This window comes from Clarias gariepinus, chromosome 4 (assembly GCF_024256425.1).
Source record: "Clarias gariepinus isolate MV-2021 ecotype Netherlands chromosome 4, CGAR_prim_01v2, whole genome shotgun sequence".
NCBI classification, from domain to species: Eukaryota; Metazoa; Chordata; class Actinopteri; order Siluriformes; family Clariidae; genus Clarias; species Clarias gariepinus.
Window position 1 is genome coordinate 22,012,002 of NC_071103.1, and position 19,719 is coordinate 22,031,720.

Sequence of the window (19,719 nt, forward strand, 5' to 3'; positions counted from 1 at the left end):
CAGAGGATTGTGAAAGCCCATTCAAGAATTTGGGGGAGATTCACAAGAAGTAAACTGAAAAACTGAAGAAGTGAAAAGAGGCACAGAATCCAAGTTGCATGAGGTCCAGTGTAAAGTTTGTGCAGTCAGTGGTGGTTTGAAGAACTGTCATCTGTTGGTGTTGGTCCACTGTGTATTATCCAGTCCAAGGTCAGTGCAGCTGTCTAACAGGCCTTCATGCTTCCCTCTGTTGACCAGCTTTATTGAGATGCTGATTTTATTTTCCAGCAGGCCCACACTGCCAAAAGTACTAATACCTGGTTTAAGTACCATGGTATCCCTGTGCTTGATTGGCCAGCAAACTCACCTGACCTAAACCCCATGGAGAATGTATGGGGCATTGTGAAAATGAAGATGCAAGACACCAGACCCAACAACACAGAAGAGCTGAAGGCCACTATTAGAGCAACCTGAGCTTCCATAACATCCCATAATTATCAAAATTTAAATAAATAAATACTTAAAATATATCTTCTCATCTTGAAATATACAAATTATTTAATGACATTCTAATTTATTAAAATGCACCTAAACCACCCTTGCAACTGGAGGTGAAACTGTAAGATCATTATTGTTCTTTTCTTTACCTTTCAGGGTTTTCTATGTTATGGCTGATTGGTATATGTGTCATTAAGATGTGCAATCTGTGCAGCCTTGAATTCTACTATTCAAATAATGAATCTTCTCTTGAATACTGTATTTCCTACTTTTTTTCATTCAGGGCCTCATCTCAGTACGATTGCTAAAATCCTTTTTTTTTTGTTATCGATGATTGATGTATTGATGATTGATACCTTTAACACAGATTCAGCAGATTATTGCTCTGCCCTCACATATGATAAAAGTGATGCTAATTATTAAAATTGTTATATCTTATCTAACTATTACTTATCTAAGCACCTTGTCCTTGATTCGTTAAATCTTATCTATAGCACTTGCTTATATAAATACTAATAACCGAACAACTGTCTGATAGTTTTCAAAACTTTGTCAGACTTCGTGGAATTTGTCATGACAATACAGGTAAGCCTTATTTTTTAAATAGACACTTACATTTAAATATTTTCAATATGATCAGCTTATAAAATGATTTTGGTTTTATTAGATTACTGTCAGCTTCCTTTCATCATGAAAGATAAGGATTCAGAAATTGCTATTGTTGGCATAGGATGTAATTTCCCTGGAGGTAATTAAACTTAACTTACAGTAAACTTTCAGCAAATAACTATTAAGTATATGTTTTGCATTTTGTATACACAAATTAAATCTGCCTGTTGTAGGTGAGGGACTTGATAATTTCTGGAATGTCTTGCTTGAGGGAAAGAACTGTGCAGTGCCGATACCATTCGAAAGGTTTGACCAGAATGAATGGTGTGATCAAGATGACAATAAGGCAGGAAAGTCACGGACAGCAAAAGCTGCATTTGCTGATGGGTAAGCCTTGCAGTCTGGCAAAAAGATGTACATGGATGCAGCCATTCAGAAAGTCCCTAATCAATTATGATGCAGTTTATTTATGAAGTCCTTCGTTTTGTATAACACTACATGCTGTAAAGTGAAGCATACTGTATATTCAGTTTACATATGATAATTTCATTTCTTACTTTTAGTTATGAATGAATTGCTGTTTCCTTTTTCAAGAAGAGAAATGTTGGTAAAATTATCATGAATGTATAAATATTAATTCTGACAATCTCAGACTACATTTGATTTGCAGATTCAATGAGATTGATCAGAGATTCTTCGGCATCACTGATGCTGAGATGGAGCAGATGGACCCACAGCACAAGATGCTTCTGCAGTGCACTTACAGGGCACTTGAGAATGCCGGCATGCCCATGGAGAAGGCCAGTGGGAGCAAAACAGGAGTTTTTCTGGGTAATTGCCAAACACTATTTGATCGTTAACGGTGATGTACTTTCTATACCTTTGGTTTTATATGTGTTATATGCTGTTTCAGGCCTGATGAACAGGGACTATGAACTCACCATGGCTAATGTCAATCCTGTTATCATTAACCACTGCACTGGTACTGGTATAGCCATGAGTATAGCTGCCAACAGAATCTCTTACGCCTTCAACTTTACTGGACCTTCTTTATCCATTGACTGTGCCTGCTCTTCATCTCTTGTTGCTCTTCATTTGGCCTGTCAAGCCATGAGACAAGGTAAAATAACACAAAACGGATATACAATCAAATTCAAAATTATTGCCAATATTCATGAGTATGTGCATAAATGTTTCGAATTAATAACTTAATTAATAGCTTTATTGTATATAGTAGCTGTATAACTGTGTAAAATAGAATTTTAGGATTTTTTTTTTACACATAAAACTTCATAGTCAGAGGACAGCACTAAATATCCCCTTATAATACTATTTCAAGCTGTTTTATAGTCTTTAGTCTGTGCATTTGGCCCATTCCCTTTATTTCAGAGCACAGGTTAGAAATAGAAAGCTCTTTAGTTACCCTTTAGTATGTGAATTTATACCCCAACAACACAGAACAAGCTCAGAGCCACAACAATGTAATAATGTTGATGATGTTTCTCTCATTATAAGAGTTGATAAAGTGTGTATTTGTCAGAATTAGTAATTTGTCTATTATTAAATTAGATTTGACTGTATTTATTTTAACAGGGGACTGTGAAATGGCTGTGTTTGGTGGTGTTAACTGCATTTTTCAGCCAAGAGTATTTGTGGCTCTAAGCAAGGCAAAGATGATCTCACCTGATGGAACCAGCAAACCATTTTCCAACACAGCAGATGGCTATGGCAGAGGAGAAGGCTGTGGTGTCATCCTGCTGAAGTCCTTGAAAAAGGTATTTCACTGCTAAAATAAGTTAACTTATTGCATACATTTTCAATCACTATGATTTTTTCATTGTGGATATAATAATAATAATAATATAATAATAAAAACTTATGTACATAATCTGACAGGCTCTTCAAGACAATGACCATATATGGGGCATAGTCTGCAAAACAGCAGTAAATCAAGACGGCCGCACTGTCACTCCGATCACAAAGCCATCTATGGTCCAGCAGGAGGAGCTGCTCAATACAATTTACTCTACAGGGACCTACCTGTCTGATATCCAGTACGTAGAGGCTCATGGGACCGGGACTCCAGTGGGAGATTCAGTAGAAGCAGGAAGCATCTCTAAAGTCATTGCCAAGGCACGGCCCTCAGAGTTAGGGCCGCTCCCTATTGGCTCAGTTAAGAGTAACATCGGACACACGGAATCTGCAGCAGGAGTGGCAGGACTGATTAAGGTACTTCTAATGATGAAGCATGAAACCATTGTACCTTCAGTATTCTACTCAGAGGAAAGTTCTAGCATAGATGTTCAAGCTCTTAATCTAAAGATTCCTACCAAAGCTGAAAAATGGGTCACTAGCAGAGGTTCAGTGAGAGTTGCTGGGATAAATAACTTTGGGTTTGGAGGGACGAATGCACATGCAGTTGTAAAGCAATATCTTAAGACAAAATCGCCAAAGGAAGCTGTCAAAAAACAGCACAATTTTTTCATACTTTCTGCAGCATCAGAGAAATCATTGGCAAATATGGTAAAAGACACTGTAGAGAATATCAGTGCGAATAATATAAGTGATTTACAAAGCCTGGTATATACTTCCGGCTGTAGGAGAAGTCACTGGAAACATAGATATCGGAAAGCATTTCACGCATCATCTCTGACTGATTTAAAAGAGAAACTTATGTATGTTCAGGACAAAAAGATTGTGCTAGCAAAGAAGCTTCCAAGACTAGTGTTTGTGTTTTGTGGGAATGGTGTTACATATAAAGGTATGTGCAAACAGCTTCTAAAAGAGGAATCTATTTTCAGAGAGAAAGTGAGAGAGATTGATGATCTTTTCCAAAGATACTTTAAAATTGGCCTAGTAGAAATACTTGAGGGTGAGTCTGAACCTGAGGTTGGTTTCTCAGCACCAGAAATTGTTCAGCCTCTCTTGTTTGCCGTACAGGTTGCCATCGCTAATCTATTAATGCAATGGGGGATTAGACCAGATGCTGTTCTTGGACATTCTGTTGGAGAAGTCGCTGCAGCTCATTGCTCTGGTCTGTTGTCGCTTGAGGATGCAGTAAAGGTCATCTACTATCGCAGTAGTTTGCAGAGCAGAGTAACAGGAGGGAAAATGCTTGTTGTAAGCAACATGCCTGTATCAGATGTGTTAAAACGTCTTCCTTCTTACTCTGGGAGGATTTGCTTAGCTGCACAGAACAGTCCTCAGTCATGCACACTTTCAGGAGAAGAAGATGCTATTGATAATTTGCACAAGAGCTTGAGCAATTCCAATGAAGGTAAAAATTTGTTCCTGCATGTTTTAGATGTGCCTGCTGCTTATCATAGTCACATGATGGATCCTATTGTGGGAGAAGTAGAGAATAGTATAGGCCAACTGCACGCACAGAACTTACACACAGAATTATTTTCCACAGTGTCAGGAGACAAGGTATGCCCAACTGATTTTGTTAATGGTAAATACTGGGCAAGGAACATCCGAGAACCAGTCGCTTTTGAACAAGCACTAAAATCAGTTAAACTGACCAAGAATGAGATATTTGTTGAGATTGGCCCAAGAAGGGCTTTGCAGAGAAACATCATTGAGACTCTTGGGAATGACACTGTGGTGTTGTCATCAGTGCAGCCTGATAAAGATGTTGAGACAATGCTGACTGTTGTATCCAAATTGTTTGAAATGGGAATCAATGTAGATTGGGACCAGTTTTACAAAGGCTCTGAGATGGAACCAATTATTTTTCCAAGGTATCAGTTTGACAGTGTGAGGAAAGATGTACTAACTGAAGCAAATCTCTCTGGTGACAGTAGTGTCCATCCTGTTATTACACAGTTAAGTAAAAATGGCTTAGATTTCAGCTGTGACCTCTCCTCTGAAGCATTGTCCTATCTGTATGAACATAAACACCAAGGTGTTGCCATCGTCCCTGGGGCATTTTACGTTGAATTAGGCTTAGCAGCCACCATGACGAGTATTAAACCAAAAATGCCCCTCAGCTCTCTGCAGCTCAGTATAAAGTTTCACAGTCCATGTATTTTGTCAGAAAATATACCTGACGTGAAAGTACGATTGGATTCGACTAAAAGCACAGCAGGGCATAGCTTTCAGTTTAAGGTGCACTCTTCATCAGTAAGCTATGCATCAGGGAAAGTTGAGTCAACACAGGTAAGGTTGCCCGAAGAGCCATACATTTCACTGAACTGTGTCTCTGAAAGATGCCAATCTGTTGTGAGTTCTGAGGAGTTCTATAAGAACCTAGCTTTGGGTGGATTTCAGTACGGCCCCATTTTTAAAAATAAGGGAAATGTATATTATGGAGAGGAACTTGCAGAAGCATATTCAATTGTTACTGTTCCAGATGAAATATTGCCCCAACTACATGAGTACTACATTCATCCTGTAGTCCTAGACTATCTCATGCAACTTGTTCCTGTTACAGGAACATATCATTTCTTGGGAAGGCCTGGATTTCCTTCACAAATAGGCAGCCTAACTGTGTTTGAACCGTTGCAGAAGGAAATGGTTGTGTATTTGAGAGCAACACATATGGGAAATGAGGAACTTATAATTTGTGGCTGTTTTGCTGACAAAGATGGCAGGGTTCTGGTTGAACTCAAGAATGTAGTCATTACCTACCTAGGGAATCGCTCTCGTGTTGTAGAGGAGTACTTTTTTCACAACAGTTACAGTGTAGTGTCAGAGCCTGACAACTTCTCAACACCGACATCATTGGTTTTTGCTGATGAGTTAGGAATTTCTAAAGGCCTACAACAATACTTGGACCCAAAGTCAAAATACATTTCCTCCACGCATGCCAAAGTACTGACAGAACATGGATTTGAAGCTTTTCTGTCTGACCTAAACATCCAAAAGGTCGATACAAATTTCCAGGAAGTCTTGTTTATGTGGGGTGCTGCAGACTTGCACAAAACAGAGAATGTATTAGATTGCATGGCAAGTTGTTGTGAAAATTTCCGGGTAATTATTGCAGGCCTTAAGTTAATGCATTTCCCAAACTCCATCAGGGTAGTTACCTACCGGTCATCAGAAGGAGCAGTAGACCACATCAGTTCTGGTTTTGTACTGTCTGGAATGACAAGAGCATGTGCAGCTGAATTGTCAGATCTCTCCTTTCAGTTAATAGACATTGATTCTAGTAATGACCTAAAAGCTTTGGCTAAGATCATCAGATCATTTCCCTGCAGCAAATACCCAGAGCTGGTCATAAAAAATGGCCAGATTCTTAAGCCCCAGATTATTCACACACCGATGTCAGACATTTCAGATCAAAATATCGAAAAATCACAGTGTGAAAGCTTTATCTTGCAAACCTCTGATCCCTACAAAGCAACAGGCCTTTCAGCAGTTGTTTCTGAAGAATGCCCTGAACCTATTCAAAAGAAAAATGTGGAGACCCAGCTGTGTAAAGTATGCGTGCATTCATCAGACTATTTCCCAGTTAGCGTTTCTGATCTTAAATTTGGTCAGACACTGTACTGGAACAAACACACCTCTCAGAACCACAAACTTTTAGCACTTGACTTCAGTGGAACTGTCACAGCTGTGGGAAATGATGTGAAAGAACTGAAAGTGGGAGACCATATAGTTTCCTGTTACCCTGTTGCTGCCTGTAACAAAGTTGTTATTCCAGCAGATGCATGCTACAAAACAAGGAGGCTTAAATTTCTGAAGGACACTCCCTGTGTATCTTACTTTATACTCGCTTGGGAGATCTTACACTCTGCACTGCCAAAGGGCAGACACCAAAAATTGGGTATTTTCTCCCCTATCCCGGACTCAGTCATAGTGAAAGTATTAACTGTCACAGCAGTCAAATCAGGTTGGAGTGTCACTGTGGCCAAGAACACTGACCAACTATGTCATGATTTTAATGAGATGGCAGCAATTGTGCTTCTCCCTCCGTATGATGAAACTGTCATTACAAAATCCAGTCAAATGACAAGTGTTAGAGACATTGTCCTTGTTGCTGACAACCAGCTAAACACCTGTGTCAGTCAGCTTGCTTTTAGAGGTCAAAATAATGAGGTTCATATGAAAATCCTTTTCTCATCAAGCCTAATGCAAAAGCAGTCAATTAGAGCACAGAAATCACACATCTTTTACTGGCTAAAAAACATGCATTTGGACAGAATATTTGGGGGTTTTAAAAACCACACCATTCAGAACTCAAAAATAGAGAACACTAATTGCTTGCTTTCAGAATCATACTTCAGATGCCAGACCATTCCAGTGGTGGTCTTGGGGCATGATGCCAAGAATGAACCTTCCGATATCCCACTGATACCAGAAGCCAAAAAGCTGTTCCAGAAGCATTGTGTTTACATTGTGACAGGGGGTCTGTCAGGACTTGGATTTCAGACAGTGAAGTTCATCGCTCAAAGGGGTGGAGGGAATATTGTGATCCTGTCTAGGAGTGGTGCAAGTGATCAGATAGAACAGGAGATGAATAATGTAAAAAACCAGTGTCAGTGCTCAATCACAAGATTACAATGTGACGTTTCAGTCGCAGAGCAGGTTCACCAAGCAGTTACTCAGATCGGTAAACTGTTTCCATCCAAACCAATCAAAGGAGTGTTCCACAGTGCAGTAATCCTCCATGATGGACTAATTGAGAGCCTAAACAAATCCCATTATGAGAAAGTCATGCGGCCAAAAGTGAATGGTGTAATTAACCTTCACTATGCTACCGAGCACTGTGATTTGGATTATTTTGTGTGCTACTCCTCTATCTCGGCCTTCCTTGGCAATGCTTCACAAACAAACTATGCCTCCGCCAACTCATTTATGGATGCCTTCTGCCAGTATCGCAGAAACAATGGACTTCCTGGGCAGGCGATTAACTGGGGAGCTTTAAATCTGGGTCTCCTGTTGAACCAACACCATTTCCAAAGATTTCTGGAGTCAAAAGGAATGATGATCCTGGAAGTGTCAGAAATTCATGATAGTCTTGAGCAGTGTCTTTTGATTAACAAACCTCAACAGGTCGTGTGCAGATTCCATTTCAAGAACATTAGATATAATGTTCTGTCTCAAAACAAATCCCTCACCCAGCGGTTATCAGCACTGGTAGAGGAAGAGCTCAAAAAGTCTAAAATGATCAACTCAAAACTTGAACAGACTAACACAATCTCTTCACCAAGTGAATATATCAAATCACTAATAAGTGAAAATATTCACATTGAACAAGATGAGCTGAGTGATGAGATCTGTCTATCATCACTGGGTATTGATTCCATGCTAGCCATGACGTTGCAGAACCTCATTTTTCAAGATAAAGGAGTGAGTGTGCCTCTGGTAACAATCCTGGATCCGGAAAAGACAATTTCTGACTTGATTAAAATACTGGAAATGGAAAATGGTGGAAATGAAGAGGATGGCAATGACTTCCTCCCTGGTGAAGAGATGACAGTATTCTAGTTCTTTCCACAGAAGGTGATTTATTTAGCAATGGTTGCTGTGCAGCTTAAATTTCAATTAAAATTCTAGCGTTTGTCACTCATGCACCATTTCGTATTTGTATTCACTAGGATATTATCAAACTACATATACTTATGAATGTTAATGCATAATAAATGTCATATACTTATAAAAGTTAGTATTTATTTGGATATTGCACTAAAGTTAGCAAATGTTCTCTGTACAGTGCTATGGCTGTAATATATACTGTATATTCTTGAATTACTGTATATTATGCACTATTATACACTAGGAATTTGTATATAGTTTTATGCAGTTCGTAGCTAGCTGAGTGTATCAACATTGCATGTCAAACTTTTGGAAATAAATGCATATTTTTTTGACTAATCTATATTTTCTTAAGCCATAAACATGACTTTGAAATAAATGCTTAATATGGTAGTTTGAAGTGGTAAATTCAGCTAATTGTCAGGTTTGAGAAAGCTGTCTCATCCACTGTAGCTATTGTACATATATTATGTATATTAAGTGGTTCTTCAACAGGCTAATTTATTGACAATGGATAAAGCTCAAAGTTCAAATTGCTTTCTTTAGTTATCAGTAAGTTGCTTTAAATAGTAGCAGAAATTCTGCACCAGAAATACCGTAGGGGGAAATACATCTCACCACACCTGTAAAAGTGTTATTCATTAACCATGATCTAAAAGACAGTGTGATTTTTAAACACATTTAACAGTTATTTCCTCTAATCTTTTTACATTATCTATGTTCTTTGACCTAACTGTAAACAGTGTATGATAGGGATTTTCTGTTAATTTTCTGTTTTCCTTAATAACTTTACCCTTTTTTTTTTTTTACATTTTAACCTTCCTTAATATTTTTTGGACTTATTGCTTGCATGGTGTTGTATAATCTGTGAACTGGCTACCATTGAAATTTCCCTTTGGGATTAATTAAGATATCTATTAATCTGTCTATTGATTTATCTGGAAAGAATTCATTAAATATTTCTGCAACTTTATGCCATCTTTGTTTTAATAAATCATGTACAGTATGGAATAATGGAGTATTTAAAATCTATATTTGTCTCTTTTTTTCCCCTATAAAAAAAAGTGAAGTACTGTATGTGAAATCAGAGGTCAAAAACTATTGTGGCAATTATTCAGCATTTCAAATCTATTCTGTGACCAGGATTTAGTCTCATATTGTGAGATTTCTAGGCCCTTTAGCATCGTAATCTTTCTATTTAATATCTCGGGAAGCTTTCTCCCCGAATTTAACCCCTGCCATTTAATTTGCAACACTCAGGCCAGGGTGGTAATGCTTAGATGATTTTACTCACTCACTTTCACTCCCAGGAGAATTAGGGCATTAGGAAGTACACCCTGGACAAGGTGCCAGTCCATCACAGGGCACACAGAAACACACACTCTCACTCGGACATGCTCATTCACAAACTATGGGCAAATTGGGAACACCAATTAGCCTAATCCACATGTCTTTGGACTGTGGAAGGAAACCAGAGTACGAGGAGGAAACCCACCAAGCAGGGAGAGAATTTGCTTAGATGTTGTAAATCTAAAATTAATCAGTATTTATACTTTAATGCTTCAATTAATACAATAAACACTTTATTTTTTTTATTTCCCCCCATAACCATTTCTGTATAAAAGCACAAAGGCAGCTCAGCTTTTGTGGGTAACATTTACCCATCCATAAAAAGACCACAAAAACACCCACTTCTTGTGCATAAGTGTAAAATATCATGGTGATGAAAAATGTTGAGAAAAAAATAAAGGTCAATGTTTTACTGACATTTTCTTTTTTTTCCTTAAAAAATCAAAATCAAGGTAACACGAATATAATTTTTTTATGCAACTAAATTTCTATACAGCAATCAGTACTAAGTATGAAGTCATTTATTCTTCAGAACCTATTGGATCCGACTGGGTATAGAGTCAAAAAGACATCTGCAGCACGCTGGTGTCAGTCACACAATTCATGCTGATTGCTTCCTGAAGAAGAATTTTGCACTGAAGTTCATAATTGAGCTGAGAACTCGGTAGTTATAGGCATTTGTGTACAGAGGCGGACACTCCGGATTTAGAAAGTAAACATTTTTTGTTACATCTATTAATTAAACCAGCTGATTTTAAATAGCACTACTTTTCAGACAGACAGGCTTGAACTAGTTAGTGACATCACTTGATTTGTGCATAGGGAGAACTATAATACATGGCATATGTTGTCCTAATACTTTTGACCACCACTGTAAAGACATTAGATGCATTACAATAGTTCTAATTGAAGGACAGCATGTTTGTATGTCTTGTTGTTTACATACATTTCTATTTGTGTAAATCCCTAACCTTGCATACATTTGATTCCTTTGTATATTGAATTCAATTTATTTGTATAGCGCTTTTAACAATTGACATTGTTGGAAAGCAGCTTTACACAATCAAAAGAATTATTTAAGTTTGTTTGAAATGTTAATGTGTATGAATCAAAATGATAAGATTGGATGATGACGATGGCGACAGTGGCAAGGAAAAACTATTCGAGAAGGCAATAGGAAGAAACCCTGAGAGAAACCGGACTCAACAGGAAATCCATTCTCATTTGGGTGATAACGGATGGCAGGGGTTCATGTGCAATCATACTGTGTGTTACTGTGCATATAAGGCTGTCTACTGCTCAAGTTTTTGTGTAAAAAAAAAAAAAAAAAACACCACCACATTATTTTAAAGATCATAGTTTTATTATTCGTTATACAGCAGCCAAGTTCTAATTCAAACTTTTAAATGGTTAAATTTTTTGCCGTGCAAAACACCCAGTAAAGATAATTATTTTTATTTTTTTTACAAATGTACAATTATTTCCATAATATTTTCATAAATGTCATCTTGAGTGTACATCAATGTTATACATTTTTCTATATTTGATCAAATAATTGTCACAGATTTAAGATCCAAAGATGTTTTTTTTACGTTGTTTATTTTTCCTCATTGCTTTCATTTAGAAGCGTGACCAGTGAGTTTAGAGTGATGTTAGGGTCAAGTAAAGTAATAAGTGGAATATTTACACCAGTATCCTGAAAGATTTGATTCTGCAATGTCATAGCCAACATTGAATCAATGCCCAGAGCAGTAAGGCAGGTTTCAGCATCAAACTCATCGGCATCAGCATTGCAAATGTGACCTAGAATGCCTCTAATATAATCATCAAATGATGACTGTTTTTTCCTGGACTCATGACCTGTTTTGTCTTTAAATTCTTTCTCAATTAAGGCAGTTAGTCTGAATTTTAGAGAGGCATTCTGAGAGAGAACGTTGTTCTTTAAGTTTCTGAAGTTGAATTTGCACACAGCTTGCTGAGGCTTGTTTTCCAATAAGCAGTGCTTTAAAGCTTCATGGATTTCTGGAATTTCCATCGTCATCAAACCTTTGGCTTCTAAAAACTTTTGAAAATCTTCTTTGTTGAACAGAAGTCCCAATTTAAGAGGTCCCCAATTGATGGACTGTGCAGCAAGCCCAGCGTTACGCCGATAGTGGCACAAAGTGTCTAGAAATGAGTTGGCTGCTGCATAATTAGCCTGGGACGCATTGCCAATAAAAGAAGAAATTGATGAGTAGCATACAAAATAATCAAGTTTGCTGTTTAAAGTAGAGTAGTGAAGGTTCAATGCACCACTGATCTTCGGACGGAAGACTTTTTCAAAGAGAGACTTATCAAGTGTTTCAAGTAGCCCGTCATGCAGAACAGCAGCACTGTGAAAAACCCCTTTTATTGGGCAGGAAGGGAAGCTTTGTCCAATAATGGTGACTGCCTTCAGTACCTCATCCGATACAGACACATCACACTGGAGAGTGATTATTCTTACTCCATATCTCTTTTTAAGGTTGTTGAATTGTAGCTGTGTCTCCTCAGATGGAGCACTCCTTGACAGTGTGGCAACGCACTTCCCACCGCAGTGTGAAATGAACTTCACTGTTTCAAGTCCCAATCCAGATAAACCACCTGAAACTATGTACACTGCAGTCTTTGAGAAGAGCTGGATTGGTCCTGGGTGTAGCTGTATCTGAGACTTCCTAGACCCATTGTTATCTAGAACAATCATGGATACAGTTTTAGCAGTGAAGTATGATCCGATATTATCGCCTTCAGTTTGGGGAGACTGGAAAACCTTGCTTGGTAAGGATAAAAAGTAGCTATCCAAGTTCAACCTTTTTAGCCATCTGCTTACATCAGAACTCTGTGTATGGAGATGGGATTTCTGGAAAATGCTGCCTAGTTGAACAAAGTGGAAGCATGTATTCTCACTGTCATTTGGAAGAATATTTGTTGGCGGTGCATTATTTCCACATACAAGAAAAATGTGTTTTGTACTGGCCTTACTACTTAACTGTGACAGGCATAACTTATCATAAGGTGGTATGAGAACTAGGACAGGGCACTGGTCTAAATGTTGGCCAAGTGTGTTTAGTTCTATTGCCGTGATAACATTCCATCCTGACTCCTTTGCTATGACTGTTAACACCTGCATGAGAGCAGAGTCTGGAGTTGTGGAGAAAATACCCAATGTTTTGTTTCGTTTGATCTTAGGTAATGCACTGTGCAGAATCTCCCATGCAAGTATAATATAAGAAACACAAGGGGTTTTCTTTAAAAACTCAAGTCTCTTTGTTTTATAACAAGCCTCCTCTGGAAGGGTAACCCTGGAGCCTGCTACAATGGGGTAACAGGAGACTATATGGTCTCCTACTTTCAGTTTTTGTACATCCTTTCCCACAGCTGTAACAATGCCACTAAAATCAAGGGCTAAAAGTTTGTGGTTCTGAGATGCGTGTTTGTTCCAATATAGAGTCTGACCAAATTTAAGCTCAGACTGACTGACTGGAAAATAGTCTGAGGTGTGCATGCTAATTTTACAGAGCCGAACTGCCACATTTTTTTCATCAATGAAATCAACTACCTCGTTAGTTGGTATGGCTGACAAGCAAGCCATTTCATATGGGTTGGCTGTCTGTAGAGTGAAGCACTCTGACCATGAAGAGTTTACACCTTCGACTATATTATTAAGGGCTGTTCGCGTTATCACTGTTGATTGGACATGTCCTTGACTTATCATGACCTCTGGGTACTCATAGATTTTATAGGAGCAAATTACATAAGCCAGTGCTTTTATATCCTCACTTGACACTGTGCCAAGGTCTATCAACTGAAAAGAAATTTCCGACAACTCAGCAGCGCAGGCCCTCGTCATACCTGATAGCACAAATCCTGGACTAATGTGATCAACAGAGCTGTCAGAGGATCTGTAAGTTATGACATGAATAGTGTGCAAGTGCTTGCACTTTCTCATAGTCAAAACAATTTGACGGAAAAGCTCACAGTTGTCAGCCAACTGCTCCAGAACTGTCTGGGTTCTAAGAAAGCTGAGGTTTTGACAGCTGCAGATAAAGAGAATTTTCTCTATATCAGCTGAACATTGATCCAAGTGCAATAGAAGGTCTGAAACTTGTGAAGAAGAAAAACCGTCATCAGCAGGAGAAAAAAATACAGATGATGAATGTAAATATGCCTTCAGGGCATTAGCGATGCCTAAAGTGTCCTCAAAGACAACAGCTTTTGGTTTGCTGTGCATGCTGGTAATAGCAGGGACAATGAATCTTTCATTATGAAAGAAGTAAAAGTCAGTAACTTTTGCATCGTCTCCTACAAGTGTGATTCTAACATCCTTCAGTTCCACAAGGGTGTGTCCTTTTCTGTCTGTGAAGCAACCACATACCTCAAAGTATTCTGGCATTTCCTGCGTAAGCCTCATATATATAACCATTTCCTTGCATAGAGGTGCAGTTATCACCATGCTGCCAATTTCAGAGGGAAATCCATGTCTAATAGTGCTGTTACTCAGGGTTAAAACTGAGGTCATCTGCATAAAATAATCTAATACAACAGGATGCAAGCAGTACTTGTTAAGCTGGGTTAGCAATTGATCTGGTATCCTGATATCAGCTACTGCTTCTTTGAAATCTTCTCCATACTGAATGTCACCCAGCTGTTGAAAGATAGGCCCATACTCAAACCCTGCCTGCTTAAGCATAACATATACCTGTTCCATTGGTATGACTGATTGACATCTCTTTAAAATGTGGTCCAAGAAAATGTCCTGGTGGTCAGTCATAGCTGGTCCTTTTCCATAGGCAATGGTGCCTGACGCATGCGTTGTAGCAGAGGACTGTATCTGAAACAAAGTGCTGTCCTCATGTGGTTCAAGCTGCACTTTCAGACAGTGAGAGCTCTTACTAAGAATAAGCAAATTCTGAAAGCTTATCGTAAGTTGCAGTGAAGCAAGAGGTATCTTTGAGATGACAGATTCCATAACAGAAGCCAAAGCCAGTTCAGTATACAGAGCACCCGGAGCGATGACTATACCATTGTTCTTGTGCTCCCAAAGGTAAGGTGTGGCTTCTACTGACAGATTGCATTTGTACATTCTGTTATTAGATTTATGTGGAACTACCAGGGGATGGGGGCAGAGAGCGATCACCTCATTACCTAGTCTTACTTCTTCAAAGTATACATCCTTTTTAGGGCAATCAAACTGATAGACTGGGTATGAAGCTGGCAAGGACTGAAACCCATTATAGAACCTATCCCAGTCTACATTGACTCCAAGCTCAAACAGTTCGGATACAACAGTAAGTAGTGCATCATGATCTTTGTCTGGCTGGATCGAGGAAAGCACCACTGTGTCATTTCCTAATGTCTCCATAATGTTCCTCTGGAGAGCCCTTTTTGGGCCAATTTCAACAAAGATTACATTCTTTTTATTACTAGCCACTGCTCTTACTGCTTGATCAAATACTACTGGATTTCTGATATTTCTTGCCCAGTACTCCCCAGTGACAAAATCTCCCATACTACACATCCTCCCTGTTACTGTAGAAAATAACTCGCATTCCAGTTCATGCCTATTTAAATTCCCAATGCTGTCTCTAATTTGAGTCAGTACTGGATCCATCATGTGACTGTGGTAGGCAGCAGGAACATCCAAGACATGAAGGAACATATTCTTTGCCTTAAATGAGTTCTTTAACATTTGTTGCATGCTTTCAATAGCATCACTCTCCCCTGATAGTACACATGACAGAGGACTGTTCAAAGCAGCAAGACACACTTTTCCTGTGTAAGCTGGAAGAATTTCCAAAATGTTAGAGACAGTTATATTACCAACAACAAGCATCTTCCCTCCAGTGACTTTGCTTTGGAGAACACTCCGATAATAGATTACTTTCACCGCTTCCTCTAGAGACAAAAGCCCAGAGCAATGGGCTGCAGCAACTTCTCCAACAGAGTGCCCGAGTACAGCAGTGGGTCTAATGCCCCAGTGCTTGAGCAAATGAGCCGTGGCAACCTGAGTAGCAAAAAGGAGGGGCTGGACAATGTCTGGCTTTGAGAAATCATCGTTGTCAAAGCTGCTTTGTATCTTTTGTAAAATGCTTGTACTTCTGTAATCCTGAAAATAGTTTTCTATCTCGCGGATCTTTTCTCTGAAAACAGGATCCTCTTTTAGGAGCTGTTTGCACATTCCCCTGTATGTAACCCCGTTCCCACAGAAGACAAAGACTACCTTGGGGTCTGATTTAAAAGCATCAAACCTCTTGTTTAGGCTAGTTCTCAGCTGTTCCTTTAAATCTGAAAAAGATGCCGTAACATACACTTTCCTATATTTATGTTTAGTGTGACTTCTTCGGCATGCCGACGTATACAAAAGAGTCGTTAGGTCAACTTTATCTTCAGTGCCGATTCTTAGATAAGTGTCAGCAATACACATCTCAAGGGATTTACTTGTGGCAGCAGATAATGGGAACAATTTCCTAGAACCAAACCTTTCTAATTTAGAAGAGGCATGTTTATATTCTCTGATGATTGCATGTGCATTAGTTCCGCCAAAACCAAAACTATTAATTCCAGCCACCCTCTCAGTGGAACCAGTGCAATACCATGTTTCAGCTTTGGTAGGAATCTTTAGATTGAGAGCTTGAACATCTATGCTAGAACTTTCCTCTGAGTAGAATACTGAAGGTACAATGGTTTCATGCTTCATCATTAGAAGTACCTTAATCAGTCCTGCCACTCCTGCTGCAGATTCCGTGTGTCCGATGTTACTCTTAACTGAGCCAATAGGGAGCGGCCCTAACTCTGAGGGCCGTGCCTTGGCAATGACTTTAGAGATGCTTCCTGCTTCTACTGAATCTCCCACTGGAGTCCCGGTCCCATGAGCCTCTACGTACTGGATATCAGACAGGTAGGTCCCTGTAGAGTAAATTGTATTTAGCAGCTCCTCCTGCTGGACCATAGATGGCTTTGTGATCGGAGTGACAGTGCGGCCGTCTTGATTTACTGCCGTTTTGCAGACTATGCCCCATATATGGTCAAAGTCCTGAAGAGCCTTTTTAAAAAAAAAAAAAAAAAAAAAAAAAAAAAGAATACAAATTTCTAAATATAAAAGTTGAATATGCCATGACATACCATATTATCATCATTAAAAATAGCTTACTTTTTTCAAAGTTTTTAGAAGAACTATCCCACAGCCTTCACCTCTCCCATATCCATCTGCTGTTTTGGAGAAGGGTTTACTGGTGCCTTCAGGGGAAATCATTTTAGCTTTGCTGAGAGCCACAAAGATCCGTGGTTCAAGAATACAGCTAACTCCTCCACAAAGTGCCATCTCACAGTCACCTAGTGAGAGGAGAAAATATGTCCTCAACCAAGAAGAAAAAAAAATCACGAGTTGCCTCACAGCTTGTCACTTGAATGTTTTAAATGAGTTATGTAAATACATTGCAGATATGCTCACTGAATATAAACCTAACAGATCACTTAGATCGTTAGGCTCGAGTCAGTTAGAAATACCAAGGGTTCACACAAAACAAGGGGAGTTTTGTTGGAACCAGCTTCCAGAAGAGATCAGATGTGCTAAAACATTAGTCACATCTAGACTTAAAACTCATGTTTAACTGTGCATTAATTAAATAAGCACTGAGCCACGTCTGAACTGAGTGCACTGTATTTTATGTTTCTCATATTTTCAACTGTTTTATTTTTATTTTAAATCAAATTTTAAGTAGTTTATAAAAGTGCCACTACAAACTGTTTTTATTTTTTATTTTAAAAGTTTTAGTGTTATTTTTTTTATATATTTCTTCTTATGAATATTTTTTCCTCTTTTATGGAAAGCACTTTGAATTACCACTGTGTATAAAATGTGCTATACAAATAAACGTTTCTTGCCCTAAAATCATAGCTGGTTAATTCACTTGGAAATACTAGGAAATTTAATTTTTAAAATGTCAAGACTTTTACCCTTTGTGATGTTTTTTTCAAATACTTTCCTTGTTTGTTATTTTTTATGCTGCAAATCAAGGTCAGTGATGTTACCATATATGGGCACATTTATTTAAAGATAAAAACACGCATTTTCAAAAATTACGTACGATATTTTCAAAAAAAAAAAAAAAAATATATATATATATATATATATATTCATAATTACTGATCTGGCACTTCTAGGTTACCAAATGTGATTCTTCACACCATCCAGGGTTAAGTACATCTATTAATCTCCCTTATAAGTGATCATACAAGAAGATAATAATTAAACATCCTAATTGTGATACTAGAGTGGTTATGGAAAAATCAGCTTATGCAGGTTATCTGGGGCTGATAAGCTATTTGGTTTTATTGCAGACACCAGATAGCACTCTACATACACTTGATAAAAGTGTCTTGGAAACAATACATAGCTTTGTTTTCTGCTGAAACTTGTCACCCCAGGAAGAACTTTGCCCAATGTTCAAAATTTGGGTCTTAATATTTTATTAGCTGCAGTCAGACATTTTCAATTAGGCTACAAGTTAAAGAAATGCCTCACCTTGTCTGATTGCCTGGCAAGCGGAGTGGACTGCAACTAAGGAGGAAGAGCAAGCACTGTCTATGGCAAATGAAGGCCCAGTGAGGTTGAATGTGTAGGAGATCCTGTTGGCTGCGATACTCATAGCTGTCCCCGTGCCATTATAATGGGTTATTGTACTGGGGCTGTTGTTTAGTAGTGTTTCATAGTCTCTGTTCATGAGCCCTGAAAAAAAGCATAATCAAAATATACAAAACATATGTTTTGCTTCTGCAGCTTATATAGTACATTAGTATCATGCCAGTGCCACTGATGTGCTACACATAAAGCTTTCTTTATGCTCATAATTTTAAAATATACAGAAATACTGTTATCATTACCTATGTAAACACCTGTTCTGGAGCCACTGATTTTTTCCATGGGAATGCCAGAATTCTCCAGTGCTCTATAGGAACACTGCAGAAGAAGCTTCTGCTGGGGATCCATAAAATTGGCCTCGGCTTCAGAAATGCCAAAAAACCTGTGATCAAACTCATTGAACCTGATAGAAAAAAAGCAAAGTGCCTCATAATTAATATACCTGAACGGAACCCCAGAGAGGATTGTAATTACTGAGGAGAAAACTGAAAGCAAAATCCTCCCCACAAGCGAGGAAGAAGATATCATGGAATTACTATCTTCAGATAAGAGCCTGCTCTCGGGAGGATACATTTGGTGTTAGTCATTAAACAAATGTTCCTGCCACTCATTTAAATCCAACAAACAAACATGATTTAAATTAATGGGCCTTTGTCTAATTAGCCAAGATCCCTGTGAACTGTTAATGGACCATGAACACTAACTAAACACTTACAGTTATAAAGACATCAATAGTCTCCAGTTAAAGCTGTAACACTGCAGGTTAACGTCATAACTTGTTCAAATATCAAAAGTATTTTTACAGAACATTTGCCATTGTACAGTAACATCAGATTTAACAATAGAATGATTCTATTTATGGAAATCAGTTTTAAAATGTACAAGTTTTAAAAGCAAATACGTTTTATAAAGCAAAACAAAAAAACCCCAAGCAAATTAAACAGAGATAAAGACAACAAAGACAAAATGATTGATTTACCCATCTATGAAGGCAGCCTTAGTAGTTTGTATTTTCCCAAGTATGGTGTTATCAGGATCGTACCACTGGCTTACATCAAATCTCTGTTCCGGAATATTCACAGCACAATTTTTTCCATTAACAAGAACTTTCCAGAATTTGTCAAGTCCCTCACCTGCAAAGA

At 38.3% G+C, this 19,719-nt stretch overlaps 2 protein-coding genes across 3 annotated transcripts; one reads left to right on the forward strand and one right to left on the reverse strand.

Annotated features, from left to right (window-relative positions):
* Positions 1-152: 152 nt before the first annotated feature.
* On the forward strand, positions 153-8,903 carry LOC128519977 (uncharacterized). Of its 2 annotated transcripts, XM_053493979.1 has the most exons (8): positions 153-189; positions 268-1,062; positions 1,145-1,225; positions 1,320-1,473; positions 1,757-1,917; positions 2,000-2,206; positions 2,680-2,861; positions 2,983-8,903. In XM_053493979.1, exons 3-8 carry the CDS (start codon positions 1,168-1,170, stop codon positions 8,518-8,520), a joined length of 6,300 nt encoding a protein of 2,099 aa, XP_053349954.1. In that variant the 5' UTR covers positions 153-189; positions 268-1,062; positions 1,145-1,167; the 3' UTR covers positions 8,521-8,903. The 2 variants fall into 2 exon arrangements, with proteins under 2 accessions (XP_053349954.1, XP_053349953.1); XM_053493978.1 differs by having other exon boundaries at positions 268-1,225.
* Positions 8,904-11,405: 2,502 nt separating this feature from the next.
* On the reverse strand, positions 11,406-18,872 carry LOC128519915 (uncharacterized). Its single transcript, XM_053493880.1, has 4 exons — positions 18,820-18,872; positions 18,461-18,664; positions 17,087-17,268; positions 11,406-16,978 (listed from the first exon to the last, which is right to left on the reverse strand). The coding sequence occupies exons 1-4, from the start codon at positions 18,857-18,859 to the stop codon at positions 11,516-11,518; spliced, it is 5,889 nt and encodes a 1,962-aa protein (XP_053349855.1). The 5' UTR covers positions 18,860-18,872; the 3' UTR covers positions 11,406-11,515.
* Positions 18,873-19,719: the final 847 nt, after the last annotated feature.

Bases quoted from the DNA above. Each gene is read 5' to 3' on its own strand.
- LOC128519915 (XM_053493880.1), bottom strand. From the start codon at position 18,859: ATGGAAAAAATCAGTGGCTCCAGAACAGGTGTTTACATAG. The intron at 18,665-18,819 runs GTAATGATAACA...GCTTTTTTTCAG, and splicing joins CAGAACAGGTGTTTACATAG to GGCTCATGAACAGAGACTAT. The intron at 16,979-17,086 runs GTAAGCTATTTT...TTTTTTAAAAAG, and splicing joins TTCTAAAAACTTTGAAAAAA to GCTCTTCAGGACTTTGACCA.
- LOC128519977 (XM_053493978.1), top strand. From the start codon at position 1,126: ATGATTTTGGTTTTATTAGATTACTGTCAGCTTCCTTTCATCATGAAA. The intron at 2,207-2,679 runs GTAAAATAACAC...TTATTTTAACAG, and splicing joins CTGTCAAGCCATGAGACAAG to GGGACTGTGAAATGGCTGTG. The intron at 2,862-2,982 runs GTATTTCACTGC...ATAATCTGACAG, and splicing joins TGCTGAAGTCCTTGAAAAAG to GCTCTTCAAGACAATGACCA.